Source organism: Odocoileus virginianus, chromosome 29 (assembly GCF_023699985.2).
Source record: "Odocoileus virginianus isolate 20LAN1187 ecotype Illinois chromosome 29, Ovbor_1.2, whole genome shotgun sequence".
Classification (NCBI taxonomy): Eukaryota; Metazoa; Chordata; class Mammalia; order Artiodactyla; family Cervidae; genus Odocoileus; species Odocoileus virginianus.
The window spans coordinates 31,198,986-31,217,920 of record NC_069702.1 but is presented as its reverse complement, the minus strand read 5'-3'; the positions used below and the strand labels follow the sequence as shown (position 1 = coordinate 31,217,920).

At 39.2% G+C, this 18,935-nt stretch overlaps 1 protein-coding gene and 1 pseudogene across 1 annotated transcript in view; one reads left to right on the top strand and one right to left on the bottom strand.

The window, feature by feature from the left end:
- Positions 1-18,935, bottom strand: part of LOC110148006 (transmembrane protease serine 11E-like) — a 54,329-nt gene that overhangs the window by 4,228 nt on the left and 31,166 nt on the right. The window contains exons 5-9 of the mRNA XM_020909839.2: positions 12,647-12,810; positions 8,816-8,854; positions 5,751-5,928; positions 4,016-4,275; positions 3,044-3,186 (exon numbers count right to left, since the gene is read on the bottom strand). Coding sequence (XP_020765498.2) covers positions 3,044-3,186; positions 4,016-4,275; positions 5,751-5,928; positions 8,816-8,854; positions 12,647-12,810 — 784 coding nt within the window. The remainder of the gene's footprint in view (positions 1-3,043; positions 3,187-4,015; positions 4,276-5,750; positions 5,929-8,815; positions 8,855-12,646; positions 12,811-18,935) is intronic.
- On the top strand, positions 14,719-15,784 carry LOC139031984 (acidic fibroblast growth factor intracellular-binding protein-like; annotated as a pseudogene).

Below are 18,935 nucleotides of genomic sequence, written 5' to 3'. Positions count from 1 at the left end.
TGGGGAGACTGGATTCCACCCTTACAGAATATAAGGATTCTGCAAGGTAATCTCCACCTGACTGGTGTCAGAGGAGGCTGAGTGGGGAGCCTCTCTTTCATCTCTGCCAGGTGATGATGAAGCCTTCCTCTTCCTCTCCTGTGGTAACCAGCTGGGGAGCATGAACTACCCCCCAGTACCGATAAGGCAGAACTCTCTCTCCCTCTAGGCTGATGTCAGAACAGACCTAGTGGAGAGCCAAGCGCTGATAAGGGCATTATCCCATGATGTCAGCGGAGGCCACAAGGGGAGCAGTAACAAGTTGTCCCCATCCAGAATGGTATTTTTTTTACTTCATCCTCACCATCCCAGACTTTATATGTGAAATCCCCTAAGTGGAGGGTGTGAGGGGATTTTCTGTTCCTCCATCAAGAAGGGTGAGGAGGAAAAATGGTATATACTTTTTAAAATGGTATATATTAAAAAAAAAAATAGATTTAATAAGTTTCAGGGCTTTTCTGGCAGTCCAGGGCAGGGAGCGCGGGTTGGATCACTGGTCAGGAACTAAGATCCTGTATACCGGGCACCACATGGCCAAAAAATAAAATAAATTTAATAATTTTCTCCCATCTTAAAAAAATAACCCCACACTTAGTGAAAGTGGCTCACTTGTGCCTGACTCTTTATGACTCCATAGACTGTACAGTCCATGGAATTCTCTAGGCCAGAGTACTGGAATGGGTAGCCTTTCCTTTCTCCAGGGGATCTTCTCAACTGAGGGATCAAACCCAGGTCTCCAGCATTGAAGGTGGATTCTTTACCAGCTGAGCCACAGAGGAAACCCTAGTGAAAAGCCTGCAATTCCACCTCCATCCAGCGATAACAGAGGTCTCTTTCCCCACCTTGGTGTCAGGGGACAATGAATGGGGGAAGTGCTACCTCATTCCCCTACCCCCTCCACTGGCATGTCAGAGGAGTCCTGTAAAAACAGAAGATTTAAATAAGATGCCGAAACTCATAACATAATATCCGAAATGTCCAAGATATATCTGAAAATCATCCAATATCAAGAACCAGGAAAATTTTGACTCGAATAAGAAAAGGCAATCAATCAGACACACACTGAGATGACAGATGTTGGAATTATCTGACAAAGATTTTAAAGCAGTCGTCACAAAAATGTCTTAATGGGCAATTTCCATCATGAAACAAACAAAAAATCCAATAATCAAAAAAAAAAAAAAAAACTCACTAGAAATGTTTAACAGAAATATGAAGGAGATGATGGAAATAAAAATAAAATCAATGAAATTGAAGATAGAATGATAGAAATTGCTCAATCTGAACACACAGAAAGAGGAGTGGGAAAAAAAGCGAACAGACGCTCAGAGATCTCTGAGAGCATAATGAAAGAGCTAACATACCTATTATTGGATTCCAAAATGAAGCTGAAAATTTTTCAAAGAAATAAAGGCTGAAACTTTCTCAAGTTTGTCAAAGGGCATAAACTTGCAGATTAAAAAGCTGAGCAAGCCCTAAGCAGTATAACCAAGAGAAATCCCCTCCAAGACACAAACTCAAACTTCTGAAAACTAAAGACAAAAAAAAAACCTTGAACACAGCAAGAAAAAAATGACACTTCAGCTGCAAGAGAAAAACAATTCCAATAACAGCAAGTTCCTATTATAAATTACAGAGGCCATGATTTAAGCACTAAAAAAAAAAAAAAAAAAAAAAAAAACAAAACTGTCAAGCATAAATTATATACCTGGCAAAATTATGCTTTACAAATAAATAGGAAATAATTTTACAAACAAAGAAAATCTAAGGGAATTTGACACTAGCAGATCTACACTAAAAAAAAAAAATGGCTAAAGGAAGTTTCAGAAACAGAAAAGAAATGATATAAAAAGAATTTTAAACATATACATTGCCATATGTAAAACAGATAGCTAGTAGGAATTTGCTGTATAATGCAGGGAGTTTAAACCCGGTGCTCTGTGACAACCTGGGGGGCGGGAGGTGAGAGGGAGGTTCAAGAGAGAGGGGATATATGTATACCTATGGTTGATTCATGCTGACATATGGCAGAAACCAACACAATATTGTAAAGCAATTGTCTTCCAATTAAAAATAATTTTTAAAAAATTTTAGAAAATCAGAAGGGAAAAAAAAACAGACTATGAGTAAATAGACTTTCCTTCTCCTCTTAAGTTTTCTAAGTTACATCTGGCACTTGAAGCCAAAACATGTCTGATGTGGCTCTCAGTATTTATAGAGGAAATATTTAATATTTATATTTATTAATATTTAATATTATGAATGATGAAAGGTTAAAGAGGCTTAAGGGAAAGTATGTTTTCTATTTAAATCCAGCTCAAACTAGTAAAATCTCAACACCAGTAGACTATGATAAGTTATGTGTATTTAACTTAGAGGAACCACACAATTTTCCTACAAAGAGATAGTATGGTTAGAAACACTAATAGATAAATCATGGTGTTTTTCAGGTCTACTATATTGCTCTACTTTTCTGTTTACTTATTCTATGAATTTTTGAGAGTTTGATATTGAAACTCCAACTAAAAATCTTAATTTATCCACTTAAAAATAGTTGTATATACAGCAGAACTATAAAAAAATCAAAATGGAATTCTGAAAAAAGGCTACTGTATGATTCTACTCATACAACAGTCTTGAAATTACAGAATTATAGAGATGGCAAACAGATTGGTGATTGCCAGGTGTTAGCGATGATAAAGTGATGGGGGAAGGAAATGGATGTTTTTATAAAGGGAGAAAGATCTCTGTGGTGATGGAAGAGTTCCTAACTGCAGTGATGATGACACAAATCTGCACATATGATAAAAAGCCAAAAAGTACACCTTGTACCAAGATCAATTCCTAGCTTTTATATTCTGCTCTAGTTATATGAGATGTGACCACTGGAGAACACTTGGTGAAGGTTATAGGGGACCCCTCTGTACTATCTTTGCAACTTCTTGTAGAACTGTAATTATTTCAAAATAAAAGGTGAACAAAAATTATGCAGCCAATCACTTACCTGGCAAGCATCTCTATTTCCTTTCAAGGAGCCAGCACATAACATTGCAGGAGTTATGGCATTATTGTAAGCTTGGGGTGCATTGCAGCTTTTAGTGTCTATAAGATCTACCTGTACTTGCCGAAGATGATTTTGACTGCTACCTAAAAGGAAAAAAATAGACTTCATATTTATATATATACATATATTCTATAAACCTGAAGAAAGTCTTTTATAAGTAGTTATTAGATGAGCTGGCACATAGAATCTTAGGAATGTATTTTTTTAGATACAGTGGTATTTGGGAAATGAAGTAAAACTATTTTAAATGAAGTTAGGTGCCTAGGAAAGAACCCCAAGTTGCTTAAGTAATTTCTATGTCATTATTAAGCTTAGAAGTTAATTTCAGTAGGGAAAGATGGTAGTTTTATGATTCTTTGATCTTCACAATTAGGCGTAAGTATTAATGATCCCTAATCTCTTATGTGGTTAATACCTTGGTGGCTCATATAGTAAAGAATCTGCCTGCAGTGAGGCTGATCCAGGTTTGATCCCTGGGTGAGGAAGATCCCCTGGAGAAGGGAATGGCAAAAGACTCCAGTATTCCTGCCTAGAGAATTCCATGGACAGAGGAGCCTGGCAAGTTACAGTCCATGGAGTCACAAAGAGTATCAGACACAAGTAAGCAACTAAAACTCCTACTTCACAATCTTATGTGGTTAATACCCTAGTAAAAATTTCAGACATATTCACTCTTTCAGCCATCTTACCAAGCACCATTACTATAGTTGTAGTGATGTACTTGAAAGTAACCTAACGCATGAAGGAATTTACATATCTTCTAAATCACTTAGTTCCCAAGTAGGACCTGATTGGCCCAGGTCCATATGACCAAACCACCAACATATTTTGGCATAATGGCATTCCATTCTTTAAATGCCTTAGCATACCAAATCAGGTTACTATGATTTGACTTTCTCCTCAGATGCTCACCATCATTTTGCAGTGCTCCAAATCCTGTCACAAACATCTCATCACCAGGGCGGAACTCGTGGGATGCATCGGGGAGACAAATTTTGTGTACTGCATTTGTGTAGGGAACAGGCCTGGAAAGCTCTAAGACTGAAATATCATAGTCATGCGATGGATATTTGTATTTTTCATGCACAATTATCCTCCGGAGGGCTTGTTTCATTTTTGGAGGATATATTGTGACTCCAAAAGAAGCAGTCCACCTGGCTGGGTCCTTATACCTGAGGACAAAGTATGAGGAACAAATCCCACTTTACCATGTTACTAATATAACTATTTATGTTAAATAATTTAGCACACACTTGTCAAAGTAAGTTTTCCTTTTAAAATTATAGTTTCTATGCATAGATACAAATGCTTTCCAATCTAAGGGTCAGGGGTCAGATAAGGTGGAAAGGTCACTGTGTCAGGTTTCTTAGGGCTTCCCAGGTGACTCAGTGGTAAAGAGGCCAATTTCCCATGCAGGGAGACACAGGAGATGCAGGTTCAGTCCCTGGGTCAGGAAGATTCCCTGGAGAGGGAAATGGCAACCCATTCCAGTACTCTTGCCTGGAGAATCCTAAGGACAGAGGATCCTGGAGGGCTAAAGTCCACAGGGTTGCAAAGACTTGGACATTATTGAGCAACTGAGCAAACATGCATGTCTTGGGATGTGCACTCCGTTCTGCATACTGAGTCACCTACTCCAGATCCTAGGGCCTTTTGATATTTCTGGGCATCAGTGACTCCAAGGGACATATGGAAAGCACATCATGTACAGAATGAAAGAACTGTATGCATTTGTGTGCACCATATTGCCTATCCACACATTTCTCTGAAAATCAAAACTGCTACACAATAGTTTAACAGAGCATTACTTATCCTGTATACCTCAGGCATTTTGCAATGGGTTGGAAGATTGAATCAAAATTCCTTGAAATATAACTGATCAATCTATTTAGTTGTATCAATATAATTTGTTACTACAAAATTTCTTTTTATTTAATTTTTTCTTAGAATTTCTCCATCAGTATAAAAAATACAATTCACTTAGCATCTATCTCTGGTAGGTATGTAGAATCTACCTGAGAAACGGCTCTTGTTTTTCACACCAAGCTCAATGTCCAGAGATAATTCTCAAAGTCCTGCTTCCTTTGATAAATTACTGTGTAATTGTCAGTGGATAATTTAGCTACATGTTCTTTGATACCATTTCCATTTCTAGACTATAAAACCTCTTGCTAACATTTATGTGTTTCCTACTCTTTTGTGTCCAACTCTTTGTGACCCCATGGACCATACAGTCCATGGAATACTTCAGGCCAGAATACTGGAGTAGGTAACCTTTCCCTTCTCCAGAGAATCTTCCCAACCCGGGGACTGAACCCAGGTCTCCCTCATCGCAAGCTGATTCTTTACCAACTAAAGAAACCCTTTGTGATAAAACATGCATATACATACATATGTATATAATCTTTAATTTGTATTAAACTCATCTCATTAGGTATTTCCATCCTACTAAGCCCAATGCACTTTGCTTACCCTTAGTCATTCTCATGGAGAAGGGAATAGAAACCCACTCCAGTATTCTTGCCTGGGGAATCTCATGGATGGAGGACCCTGGGAGGGCTAGAGTCCATGGGGTCGCAAGAGTCAGACAGGACTTAGTGACTAAACCACCACCACCATCCAATCATTTTCAAGGTTCAATACTTACGTTCTGAAGCAGTGTGCAGCACTCACAAGCCATGTGTCATTAATTAAAGTTGCTCCACAACGATGGATCCCATCCCATTGCAGACTAGTTTGCCATGGCCATTCACCCTCTTGTACCTCTGTTCCACCAACAATCCTGAGACTTTGTCCTGAGGTTTTGTTCCTTCGTGTCCCACAACCTGCAGAAGAGAGGATGCATTTGTTAGCAATTGTTTTTGAGTGTCAAACTGTGTTGTGCATGCTCAGTCGTGTCCTACTCTTTGCACCCCCATGGGCTATAGCCTACCAGGCTCCTCTATCCATGGGGTTTCCCAGGCAAGAATACTGGAGTGGGTTGCCATTTCCTTCTCCAGAGGATCTTCCTGACATGGGAATCAAATCCAAGTCTCCTGAATCTCCTGCATTGGCAGGCGGGTTCTTTATCCCTAAGGTAACTGTGAAGCCTGTGTATGTATATACATATGTATATATTTATCTCTATATACAACAGATTAATATATATTATTACATATATTATTATATGTATATATATATATCTAATATTAGTAATAGAATATTCTTTATAACAAGAGTTTACTTGTTATAAAATGGCATTACTGACATTTTCAGATGGATAATTGTTGTGGGGGTCCGTCTTTTGCATCACAGGATGTTTAAAAGGATCCCTGGCCTATACATATTGGATACAAGTAGCATCCCTGCCCCCCAACCATCATGATAACCCAAATGCCACAAAAGGACATAGACACTTGGGGGGGTCAAAATTGCCCCTGTTTGAGAACAGATGCTGCTGCTGCTGCTTCGAAGTCGCTTCAGTTGTGTCTGACTCTCTGCGACCCCTTGGACAGCAGCCCACCGGGCTCCTCTGTCCACGGGATTCTCTAGGCAAGAATACTGGAGTGGGTCGCTATTTTCTTCTCCATGTTTGAGAACTACTGTCTTGTAATTCTGTGTTCGTGTGTTAGTCTCATATATCTAGTCTCATTGAAGTGTAAGCTGCTTTAAGCAAGGATTAAATCATCAATTTTATGTCCCTATTGACTAACACAGCACTAGTACATAGCTAGTCCCCAATAAATACTAGTAGAGAAAAGATATGCCATGTAATGGGATTATTCTTTGGTTTTACATTTATTTAAGCCTGTGAATTAACCAGCATTCTGAGCTGGTGAGTAGTGCGTTTCCTTTCATCTTTTAATATAAATGTATTGTGTAATTCTGTTAAAAAATCAAATATATTCTCTAAATAATGGTAAGGTATGCTGCCATAGGAGGAAGAAACACTGTGCCTTGAGTCAGTACCTTTAAAATATGGGTGAAAATATTATTTGGGCCTTCAGTAATTTCATCCACCTATATCCCAGTCCCAGCACTTCAGTTCAATTCAGTCGCTAGTTGTATCCAACTCTTTGCAATTCCATGGGCTGAAGCATGCTAGGCCTCCCTGTCCATCATCAACTCCCGGAGTTTACCCAAACTCATGTCCAGCAAGTCAGTGATGACATCCAACCATATCTTCCTCTGTCGACCCCTTCCCCTCCCACCTTCAATCTTTCCCAGCATTAGGGTCTTTTCAAATGAGTCATCTCTTTCCATCAGGTGGCCAAAGTATTGGAGTTTCAGCTTCAACATCAATCCTCCCAATGAACATTCAGGACTGATTTCCTTTAGGATGGACTGGTTGGTTTTCCTTGCAGTCCAAGAGACTCTCAAGAGTCTTCTCCATTACCACTGTTCAAAGCATCAATTCTTTAGCGTTCAGCTTTCTTTATAGTCCAACTCTCACATTCATACATGACTACTGGAAAACCCATAATCTTGACAAGATGGACCTTTGTTGGCAAAGTAATGTCTCTGCTTTTTAATATGCTGTCTAGGTAGGTCATAACTTTCCTTCCAAGGAGTAAGCGTCTTTTAATTTCATGGCTGCAGTCATCATCTACAGTGATTTTGGAGCCCCCAAAAATAAAGTCTGCCACTGTTTTCCCATCTATTTGCCATGAAGTGATGGGACCAGATGCGTTGATCTTGCTTTTCTGAATGTTGAGCTTTAAGCCAACTTTTTCACTCTCCTCTTTCACTTTCATCAAGAGGCTCTTTAGTTCTTCTTTGCTTTCTGCCAGAAGGGTGGTGTACCTGCATATCTGAGGTTATCGATATTTCTTCCAGATATCTTGATTCCAGCTTGTGCTTCATCCAGCCCAGTGTTTCTCATGATGTACTCTGCATATAAGTTAAATAAGCAGAGAGACAATATATGGTCTTGATGTATTCCTTTTCCTATTTGGAACCAGTCTGTTGTTCCATGTCCAGTTCTCACTGTTGCTTCCTGACCGGCATACAGATTTCTCAAGAGGCAGGTCAGGTGGTCTGGTATTCCCATCTCCTTCAGAATTTTCCACAGTCTATGGTGATCCACACAGTCAAAGGCTTTGGCATAGTCAATAAACAGAAACAGATGTTTTTCTGAAACTCTCTTGCTTTTTTGATGATCCAGTGTATGTTGGCAATTTGATCTCTGGTTCCTCTGCGTTTTCTAAAACCGGCTAGCTTGAACATCTGGAAGTTCACGGTTCATGTATTGTTGAAGCCTGGCTTGGAGAACCCCAGTCCCATAATTGTCAGCAATTTTTATAATATGAGATTAATAACATCAAGATTTTATTTAGTGTGGAGTAGCACTAAGTTTCTGCCTTTAGCTGAAAAATATTAATATACAAATTATTTCTATACAATCTTTAGAAAATTTTCATGAGGATATATTGTAGATATCTGCAATCAGAATGTTAAGAAATATTTTTGCCTTTTCTTTAACAACTGTACCACTCACTTCTACTACACATCTGCCACAGGCCCCATACATCCATTTCAAAATCCCCCTAGTTTTTATCCTTTTTCAATAAAAGTTGAGATAAACCTTATCTTCAGAGGTAAGATAAACACCATGAGATGTGCACAAATCAAACTTTATTCTGACCCCATAATACTGATAAAATAAACTTAAATAATCTAGAGTTAACTTTTTTCATTCAGGTAATGCAATTTTAATAAGTGTGTTAAACTTACAATTGTTCAGGAAGTTGTCTGTTTCTGTCTTGTTGATTTCTGAAACACACAGAAATGGTCAATAGAACAGGGTCTGCACATGAGAATTTCACAATGCCTCTGAGTACCTAAAATACTAAAGGTTGCTCAATTCCATTAAAAGATAGTATCTCTATGATGTAAAACTTTCAAAAAGCAGCACAGTTTATCATAGACATAGTATATTCATTTTCTTGGGGAGAAGGGAGATTTGAACAGTTTCTTAAACTTTAGTGTGGCTAAAAGTCACCTAAAGAGCATCTTTATACTGTAAATTCCTTTTCCTTTTCCCAGTAATTCTGAGTTTGTCCTGAACCCCAGGAATCTGAGTTTTATAGCAGGATATAGGATGCAGCTAGTCCATAGCTTTTAGGGGGGAAATCCTATTCTAAATCACAGTATTGATTCCCCAAATGCAATCATATTTTTATTGGCCATTATTTTTGTGTTATTTGTTTTATCAAACTCATTAGCGTAGTTCCATCTGTACAACATACCCTAGTGCATGTCCATAAATTAGTTCTCACTCCTATTGAAAAACAATGCTGCCCATTTCTTGGTCTTCCTTTTGCTAAATTTTAGCAAGACAATTTGCCCTCAAATTGTCATTCAACTCTAGCCAGGGGCTCCTTAGCTCAACAATCAGACCCTAATCTTATCCAAATGCTAAACCAACCGATAGTTACATAAAACTCTCAATACTCAAATTTCCTGATTCAGCAGATTTCTAATGAATGAACCTATTTTTCTTTGAACATGGCAAGATAGGATTTCTAAATGTAAAAAAAAAAATAATGTTAATTTCTTTAGTATCTAATAGTATTGATTCACAAAAATCTATTTTCTAGAAAGACTTTTCTGACTTTATTCTGGCTACATTTGGGGAAAATGAAAAAATGAGGAAGAAGTGGCTTTATTCTCAGTAAATATTTAAAAACACCACCACAAGTCTCCCTATTTCAATATTCTATTCTTTATTTCAAGCTTTTCCTAGAGAAAATCCGGGCTTTGCATGTTGATACTATTAGAAAAATAAATAAAAGACTCAAAATGGAGTCATTATGCTAAGTCCCACATCAGTAAGCCAAACTTAACATCTAGCCTAATTGCAGTTTCAACCTATTTCAGGATGGTGACTTTTAATCAGTGAACCTGGAATTACCTAGTCAGCGCTAGTTAAGTAATCTGTCTGCCCACCCTCACTGTCTCCCAAATGAAGTTGCCCTTTCCTGACACAATCCACTTTGCCAGAAAACTTTGTCTTGCCTCCTTCTAGCCATAAAAGTCTTCTATTTTGTACAGGTCCTCAGAGTTCCCATCTGCCCACTAAGGCAGAGTGCTGCCCAATCCATGAATCATTAAATAAAGTCAATTAGATCTTTAAATTTACTTCGTTGAATTTCTTTCTTTCTTTTTACATACCACTGACAGAGTTGACTTCATGGATGCATGATTTATGTATCTGCACCAAGTCCTATACTCAGCATGACCTTGCACTTGGTTTAATGCTCACTGTGTAGAAATTCGTAATAATTGTATCTCATAACTTGTGTTTGGAAGTGAAGTTTGACAGGATAATTGAGCATGGAGAGATATATGCCACGTGTCCATGGATTCTTGCTACCCCTTTTGCATGTTATTCATGATATACTATGAACTAAGAATTCCAATGGACCCACAATGTTCAGCCAACTCAAAATGAGTACAAGATAGTGTGTGATGTCTACCACTATATAAACAGAGGTTACTGACAGCCTCAGGAGGCCAAGTTTTCTGTTTGAACCAGAACTTGCTTAGAACACTACAGAAGTAATGGCATTCAAATAAAGACAAATGACTAAGGGACCTACAATACCCTTTCTTGTGCCCATTACTTATTTGTATTAGCCAAAAGCTTTAGCTGAAAATAATGATATAGAAGGATGTTTTGGTCCTTCCTCACATAAGCTGAAGGTAGAGAGCACTGGTAAAATGTGCCTGTATCTAGAAGGGAAATAAACAATGTTGAGCTAGACCTCTCTAGTGTTTCTTTTGATCTGATAACCAAGATGTATGCATGGATAAGCTATGAATTACAGTTGTATAATTTTCATGATTCCAAATAAAAATTGAATGCTTTCATATTTGCATTTGAAATTGACATTTCACAATATAAAAGTGAACAGCAAAACTCATGCTACTAATTTAAACTTTTGACTTTTTCACTTACTGCGGCTGCTAAGTTGCTTCAGTTGTGTCTGACTCTGTGCCACCCCATAGATGGCAGCCCACCAGGCTCCCCCATCCCTGGAATTCTCCAGGCAAGAACACTGGAGTGGGTTGCCATTTCCTTCTCCAATGCATGAAAGTGAAAAGTGAAAGTGAAGTCGCTCAGCCATGTCCGACTCTTCACAACCCCATGGACTGCAGCCTACCAGGCTCCTCCATCAATGGGATTTCCCAGGCAAGAGAACTGGAGTGGGTTGCCATTTCCTTCTCCACTTTTTTACTTAGAATATAATTAATTAATAAATAAAAATACCATGACAAATCAAGAAAGATCATGAAAGAAAAATCATATATCTTAGTACCTTTAACAGCACTGTCTAACTGCTTTTTCAGAGTCTCAGACTTTCACTTCTCACTGGCTCCACAAATTACATACTAATAGCTGGCCCTGACTAGTGGGGCTGCCATTTCTAAGTAAGTAGAGGGACTAACCACCAGGTTTGGTCTCTAGCTACATCTGTCAGCTTTTATATTAGGACTTTTATTCCTTCTTTCTACTTGTGCTTTATTCTGTAGTTTCTAGTGCTGCCATATCCAATACTTTATTCACCAGCCACATGTGCCTAGTAAGCTCTTGAAATGTGGCTAAACTGACGTGCATTATAAATATAAACTATACAATCAATTTCAAATCTCATGAAAAATATTTACATGGACTATTTGTCAATATGAATTACATTGTGAATACAATGTATTATAAATTGCATTATTATTTCAACGAGTAGACAGTTAAATGAACTACTCGTTGAAATAGTTCTACTTTGGATATATTGGGTTAAATGCATAAATTAATTAAATACATTTCACATGTTTACTTTTACTTTTTTAATGTGACTACCAGAAACTTTAAGAATATACATGTGGCTGGTACACAGTTTCTAGAGACTAACACTGTTCTATAGCATGTGACTGAGATTTTAACCAATCTTATATTTCTCCTGAGGGTCTTGTATGTTTTTCACTTTCTAGTTATGAGGTCCTATCACTGTTTATCTTGTTCCCTTGCCCTGACAAAAACAAAAAATTTAGATTTTTCAAGTTAGTTGTAAAATATGCCAAAAATAATTTTTGCCAAAAGATACATGATATACATTTCATCAGCAAAGTGCCTAAGAGAAGAAGCTAATAAGGTTTATTAATGACATTTGAATGAAAATAGGTAGATAGCATGAATCTTTCACAACATCTAAAAATCAGTAGCATATAAGCCATCACACTCAGAACATAAAAAGTAAGCAACAGGAAGAGGAATAAATATACAGAGCCACTTTTTCCATTCATCACTGGATTCTATAGTTAAAGTGTAAGGCCCAATATAGAAAAAGAATCTTGGCTCATGAGTTCATGACAGGCTTGCAGGGGAGATGTAAGTTTAAATTAGTATTAAAATTTTAAAAACTTCATTTGGATAAATTTAGTCCCAAAGAAGCATTCTGTTTGGTGGCAAGACCCCATAATGAAAAACATCCAAAAACTTTTAAAGATTAGTGCCCATGACCAAAGTTATTCTATGTAAGAGAATTGAATTAGAAGAAACAAACTTACTTTTAATTTCAACTGATTCAGGATGTAATTTAGGGGGTCCTACAGCCTCTTGCAGCTTTTCATGTAGGACATGTTGTATTATTTTATTGATGGTTTCAGGGTCCTCAGTAGAAGGAAATCTAAAAATCAGCAGCATATGAGCCAACACTCCATGTTCCTCTTGACTGTGGACCAAAAAAAAGAAAAAAAGAGAGAAATACAGTTTTAAAAGGTTAAGGTACAAATAAGATTTATGGCAATATCATACTCTATTTTTTCTTTATAATTCTTTTGAAACACAAACACACACACAAAAATATGTAAATGCAATTTTAAAAGATCTAATTTGTTTTCTTCTGTATTCCTGAGGCTGGGAAAGATGGAGGGCAGGAGGAGAAAAGGGTGACAGAGGATGAGATGGTTGGATGGCATCATGACTCAGTAGACATGAGTCTGAGCAAACTCTAGGAGATAGTGAAGGACAGGAAAGCCTGGCATGCTACAGTCCATGGAGTCACAAAGAGTCAGATATGACTTAGGAACTGAACAACAACAACAACAATATTCCTATTGTTTGCCACATTCAAAACTCCCATCTCAGCCTTTCTGACAGTCAACTAGTAGCCTATGATCTTCCTTACCACCACAGGATCTAGTTAAATACTTGGGTTATTAACATCAAAAGACAATTTTCTTGTCAACCATTCACAATTATCAAATAGGATCAATTAAATCCAGTGATTTCTCCTAAGTAATCTTCAGGCTCTTCTAAACAACTCCTAATTCTAAAAACATTAGAAAGTTTGACCAAGTTGTCTTGACTTCATGTGATTTTATTTCCACAATAAAGTGTTAATGAGCCTTAGCATTATTTGAATGAATTACCACTTTGGAACCACCCTTGACTACTCTTTCTCATTCTCAGTCTATACCCCTTCTTTCACAACTACAACCAGTTCCCTTTCAGTCTGGGTGCAATAAGCTGCTACTGTGCTGGGCCCTGAGGAGGGTGAGTCCAACTGCATGGGCGCTCTAAGAGCCATCTCCTAGATAGATACAACTTTGTAGCTCTCAGCACTTGCTGCTGCTGCTGCTAAGTCGCTTCAGTCATGTCCGACTCTGTGCGACCCCATAGGTGGCAGCCCACCAGGCTCCCCCATCCCTGGGATTCTCCAGGCAAGATCACTGGAGTGGGTTGCCATTTCCTTCTCCAAAGCATGAAAGTGAAAAGTGAAAGTGAAGTCACTCAGTCGTGTCTGACTCTTAGCGACCCCATGGACCGCAGCCCACCAGGCTCCTCCATCCATGGGATTTCCCAGCAAGAGTACTGGAGTGGGTTGCCATCTCTGTCTCCACTCAGCACTTGACTCCTGTTCATTTTCAGAGTTAGATGTTTTGGAGGCTTGTCTCTAGGTACAGGTCCTAAAATTTGAGGTGCCTGATTTGGGGTTCAAAGTTTTCACTCATCAGGGAGAATCTCTGGGTTTGAGATTTTTTCCTGGTGTGGCAGAATAGTATTTATGGCAAGATTGTGTCCCAGCCTCTCCAACCTGCTTCAATGTGACTTTCTTGTCATTTGCCCATTGTGCAGTAGTTACTCAGTCAACCTTTTTTTTTTTTAAAGAGAAAATTGTTTCTTCTGTATCTGTAGATTCAGTGAGTCCATGGGAGGAAGTGAGTTTTTTTCTTCCTGCTTCACCATCTTAAACCAGAACCCCAAAGAATCTTATATCTCACCCATATGCTGCATCAACTCCTGTGCTCCCAAACTGTAGATAGGAATACCAACTAGAATCTCAGTTTTGCAAGGCAGTTTATCTGTTATAAATTTGATTATCCATCCTCTATGATGCAGCATTTCTACTTTTAGAAGTTTAATCTTCAAAATACACTCTTTCAGTGCAAGGAGATATGTATACATACAGCATCTTAACTTTCTCTTTAAATCAAAAAAATATTGTTAACAACACAAGGGTCCATCAAAAAGGCAATGGCTAAATCAATCTTGGCATACACTTGTAGTGAAAAACTATATAGTCAGCTAAATCTATATGCAGTCATTGGGAAAATATTAAAAATAAATTACTAATAAGATGTATTGGGCAGCCGTACAAGCCAAAGCAGTCCTTCCTCCTACTGGGGTTTTGGCGGCGCTATGATCAGTAGTTGGACATCTTCATGAGGAATATGACCCTCATCAATGAGGATGTGTATCACCACTGGCTGGATGGTGATTTGGTGAGTGCGCGGTGTCCCTGAGAGTGTGCTTGCTGGGGGATCCTGAAGCAGCCTGGCGCCACAGCAGTAATGCTCTAGAGCAACACCATGGACCACTGTAGTAATTTCCATGTGCTTGAGCACCTGCTCCACGCACCACCAAAACTGCGGCACCAGCTCATCTTCCAGATCCTGCCCTCTCAACAGGCACTGTTCATCTAGAGGGACTCTGCCTCTGATCAGGCCTTCATGCAGGAGGCGCTGGGTAAGAATCTGTCCAAGGGCACCAAGAAAGACCTGGATGACACAGAAACCAAAATCGGCATCACCCTCAAGAGCTACTGGAGACAGTCTGATGACTTTAAGTGAGTCTTCAAGGTGATAGAGGAAATGAGGGGCTCCCTGGTCGACAACATCCAGCAGCACTTCCTCCTGTTCGAGCGACTGGCCAGGGACTATGCAGCCATTGTCTTCTTCGCCAACAATCACTTTGAGACAGAGAAGGAAAAAACTGCAGTCTCTGAGCTTCTGCGATTTTGCCTTCTGTGCTGAGTTCATGATCCCAAACTGGACCCTCGGAATTATGGACTCCTGGGTGGATGACATGGATGTTAACTCAGATGAGGAGAGTCTCCAGGAGTTGAAGGAGATCAAACTACCCTCTGGGGAAAGTTCCATGTCTTCTTGAAGATAGAAGCCAGATCCTGGGGGCTGGAGAATGTGGCCTCCAAGCTGACCCACAGTAAGGATGTCTGAGACCTGTTTGTGGACCTTGTGAAGTTCGTGGAGCCCTGTGGCCCAGACCACCGGCCGTTGAACGGTTAATCAGTACTGGGCACTGGTCCACTCCCTGGATGACTCCCGGCACCAGGCACTCTGGGAGGGCTACATGGATACCCTCCCACTCTCCTTGGCTGCCTCCTGTGTCTCTATCATGACTGAGGCCCCCGCCACACACTGACAATAAAGTGGCCATGACTTTGAAAAAAACAAGATGTGTTATTTCTGGGCATGAAACTATTAAACAGGGGACTTTTGCTTTCTATTTTTTGTAATATTATGTTATTTGAATTTTACGCAATTTCATATTGCTTTTGTAATCTGGAAAAAGAGAGCTTTAAAGGGATCACTGTTATATATCTCATTCCCCTTTTCATTGCCGCAGTACCTCTATACATCCATTAGTTACTCTTTTCTCCTTTCCCATAAACTATTCATCTGCTGGCTGGCTGATAGAGACAAAAACAAAACCTCCCACTACCCCAGCTATAGGATTTACCTCACACCTTCATATCACAGAAAACCTTCTTGAATGGGTAAATTACACTCTACCTCACATTTACTTCACTGCACTCTGCTTCCTCCCCTTCTGTTCAACTGAGTCATTTCTCTACTTGAACACTAATGACTTCCTCATTGGCATTTCCCATGGATTCTTTCTAGTCATATTACTTGGTCTCTCCGGAATCTTGTCAATGTTGACCACTCCCTCACTAAAACTTCCTGTTACTAGTTTCAGTGGTGCTTCTCTTGATTTCTTTGCTTTGCCTGCTCCTTTCCTGTCTATTTCCTAGTTTGCTGTTTTTCTTCTGTTTCCTTAAATATGTCATTCCTCAAGTTTTCTTCACCATCCTTTTTTTCTTGCATTACCCCTTTTTTGAGAAATTCTGTTGACACCCACACTTTCTAATACTCTGAGCTGATGTTGAGTAAATTTATGTCTTCAACTCAGTTTCCATTTCCTCCCTTATGTCAGACTCATATTTCAGGCTCATAAGATCACTTAGTATCTCAAATCAATATCTCTAAGGCTGACTTTACCTTTCCAGCAAATTTGCACATCTTCATATTATGATAATAGAAGAAAGAATAATGAATAGCAAGATTTCTGGGATGAAGGGGTAAACAAATTAGAAAGTGATTCGGAAGATAGAATTGGTTGTTGTTTTTCAGTTGCTCAGTCATGTCTGACTCTTTGCAACCCCATGGACTGCATCATGCCTGGCTACCCTGTACTTCACCAACTCTCAAAATTTGCTCAAACTTATGTCCATGGAGTTGGTGATGCTATCCAACCATCTCATCCTCTGTCATCCCCTTCTCCTCCTGACTTCAATCTTTCCCAGCATCAGAGTCTTTTCCAGTGAGTTGGCTCTTCGCATCAAGTGGCCAAAGTATTGGAGCTTTGGCTTCAGCATCAGTCTTTCAACTGAATAATCAGGGTTGATTTCCTTTAGGATTGACTGATTTGATCTCCTTGCTGTCCAAAGGGAATCTCAAGATTCTTCTCTACTGCCACAGTTCAAAGGCATCAATTCTTCAGCACTCAACCTTTTTTATTGTCCAGCTGTCACATCCATACATGACTACTAGAAAAACCATAACATTGACTATATGGACCTTTGTAGGCAAAGTAAGGTCTCTGCTTTTTAATACACTGTCTAGGTTTGTCTTTGCTTTGGTTTCAAGGAGCAATATTTCTTCTCCGATAGCATATTGGACACCTACTGACCTGAGGGCTTCATCTTTCACTGTCATGTCTTTTTGCCTTTTCATACTGTTCATGGGGTTCTCGAGGCAAAAATGCTGATGTGGTTTGCCATTCCCTTCTCCAGTAGGCCACATTTTATCAGAACACTCCACCATGATCCATCTGTCTTGGGTGGCCCTACACATCATGACTCATGGTTTCATTGAGTTAGGCAAGGTTGTGATCCATGATTGAGGTCTTCATTCTGTCTTCCCTCTGATGGATAAGATGCTTATGCAAGCTTCCTGATGGGAGGGACTGGCTGTGGGGAAAACTGGGTCTTGTTCTGGTGGGCAAGGCTATGCTCAGTAAGGCTTTAATCCAAATTTCTGCTGATGGATGAGGCTGTGTAATGGCAGAAATAAAATTGAAAGAAACTTACACTTTGGAAGAAAAGCTATGACAAACCTAGACAGCATTTTTTTTTTTTCAGAGTGATCTCCTTATTTTATTTATTTATTTATTTTTTCCATTTATTTTTATTAGTTGGAGGCTAATTACTTTACAACATTGCAGTGGTTTTTGTCATACATTGAAATGAATTAGCCATGGATTTACATGTATTCCCCATCCCAGTCCCCCCCCCCCCCCCACCTCCCTCTCCACCCGATCCCTCTGGGTCTTCCCAGTGCACCAGGCCCAAGCACTTGTCTCATGCACCCAACCTGGGCTGGTGATCTGTTTCACCCTAGATAATATACATGTTTCAATGCTGTTCTCTTGAAACATCCCACCCTTGCCTTCTCCCAGAGTCCACAAGTCTGTTCTATACATCTGAGTCTCTTTTTCTGTTTTGCATATAGGGTTCTCGTTACCATCTTTCTAAAGTCCATATATATGTGTTAGTATACTGTAATGGTCTTTATCTTTCTGGCTTACTTCACTCTGTATAATGGGCTCCAGTTTCATCCATCTCATTAGAACTGATTCAAATGAATTCTTTTTAGTGGCTGAGTAATATTCCATGGTGTATATGTACCACAGCTTCCTCATCCATTCGTCTGCTGATGGGCATCTGGGTTGCTTCCATGTCCTGGCTATTATAAACAGTGCTGCGATGAACATTGGGGTGCACGTGTCTCTTTCAGATCTGGTTTCCTTGGTGTGTATGCCCAGAAGTGGGATTGCTGGGTCATATGGCAGTTCTATCTCCAGCTTTTTAAGAAATCTCCACACTGTTTTCTATAGTGGCTGTACTAATTTGCATTCCCACCAACAGTGTAAGAGGGTTCCCTTTTCTCCACACCCTCTCCAACATTTATTGCTTGTAGACTTTTGGATAGCAGCCATCCTGACTGGCGTATAATGGTACCTCATTGTGGTTTTGATTTGCATTTCTCTGATAACGAGTGATGTTGAGCATCTTTTCATGTGTTTATTAGCCATCTGTATGTCTTCCTTGGAGAAATGTCTGTTGAGTTCTTTGGCCTATTTTTTGATTGGGTCATTTATTTTTCTGGAGTTGAGCTGGAGGAGTTGCTTGTATATTTTTGAGATTAATCCTTTGTCTGTTGCTTCGTTTGCTATTATTTTCTCCCAATCTGAGGGCTAGACAGCATATTA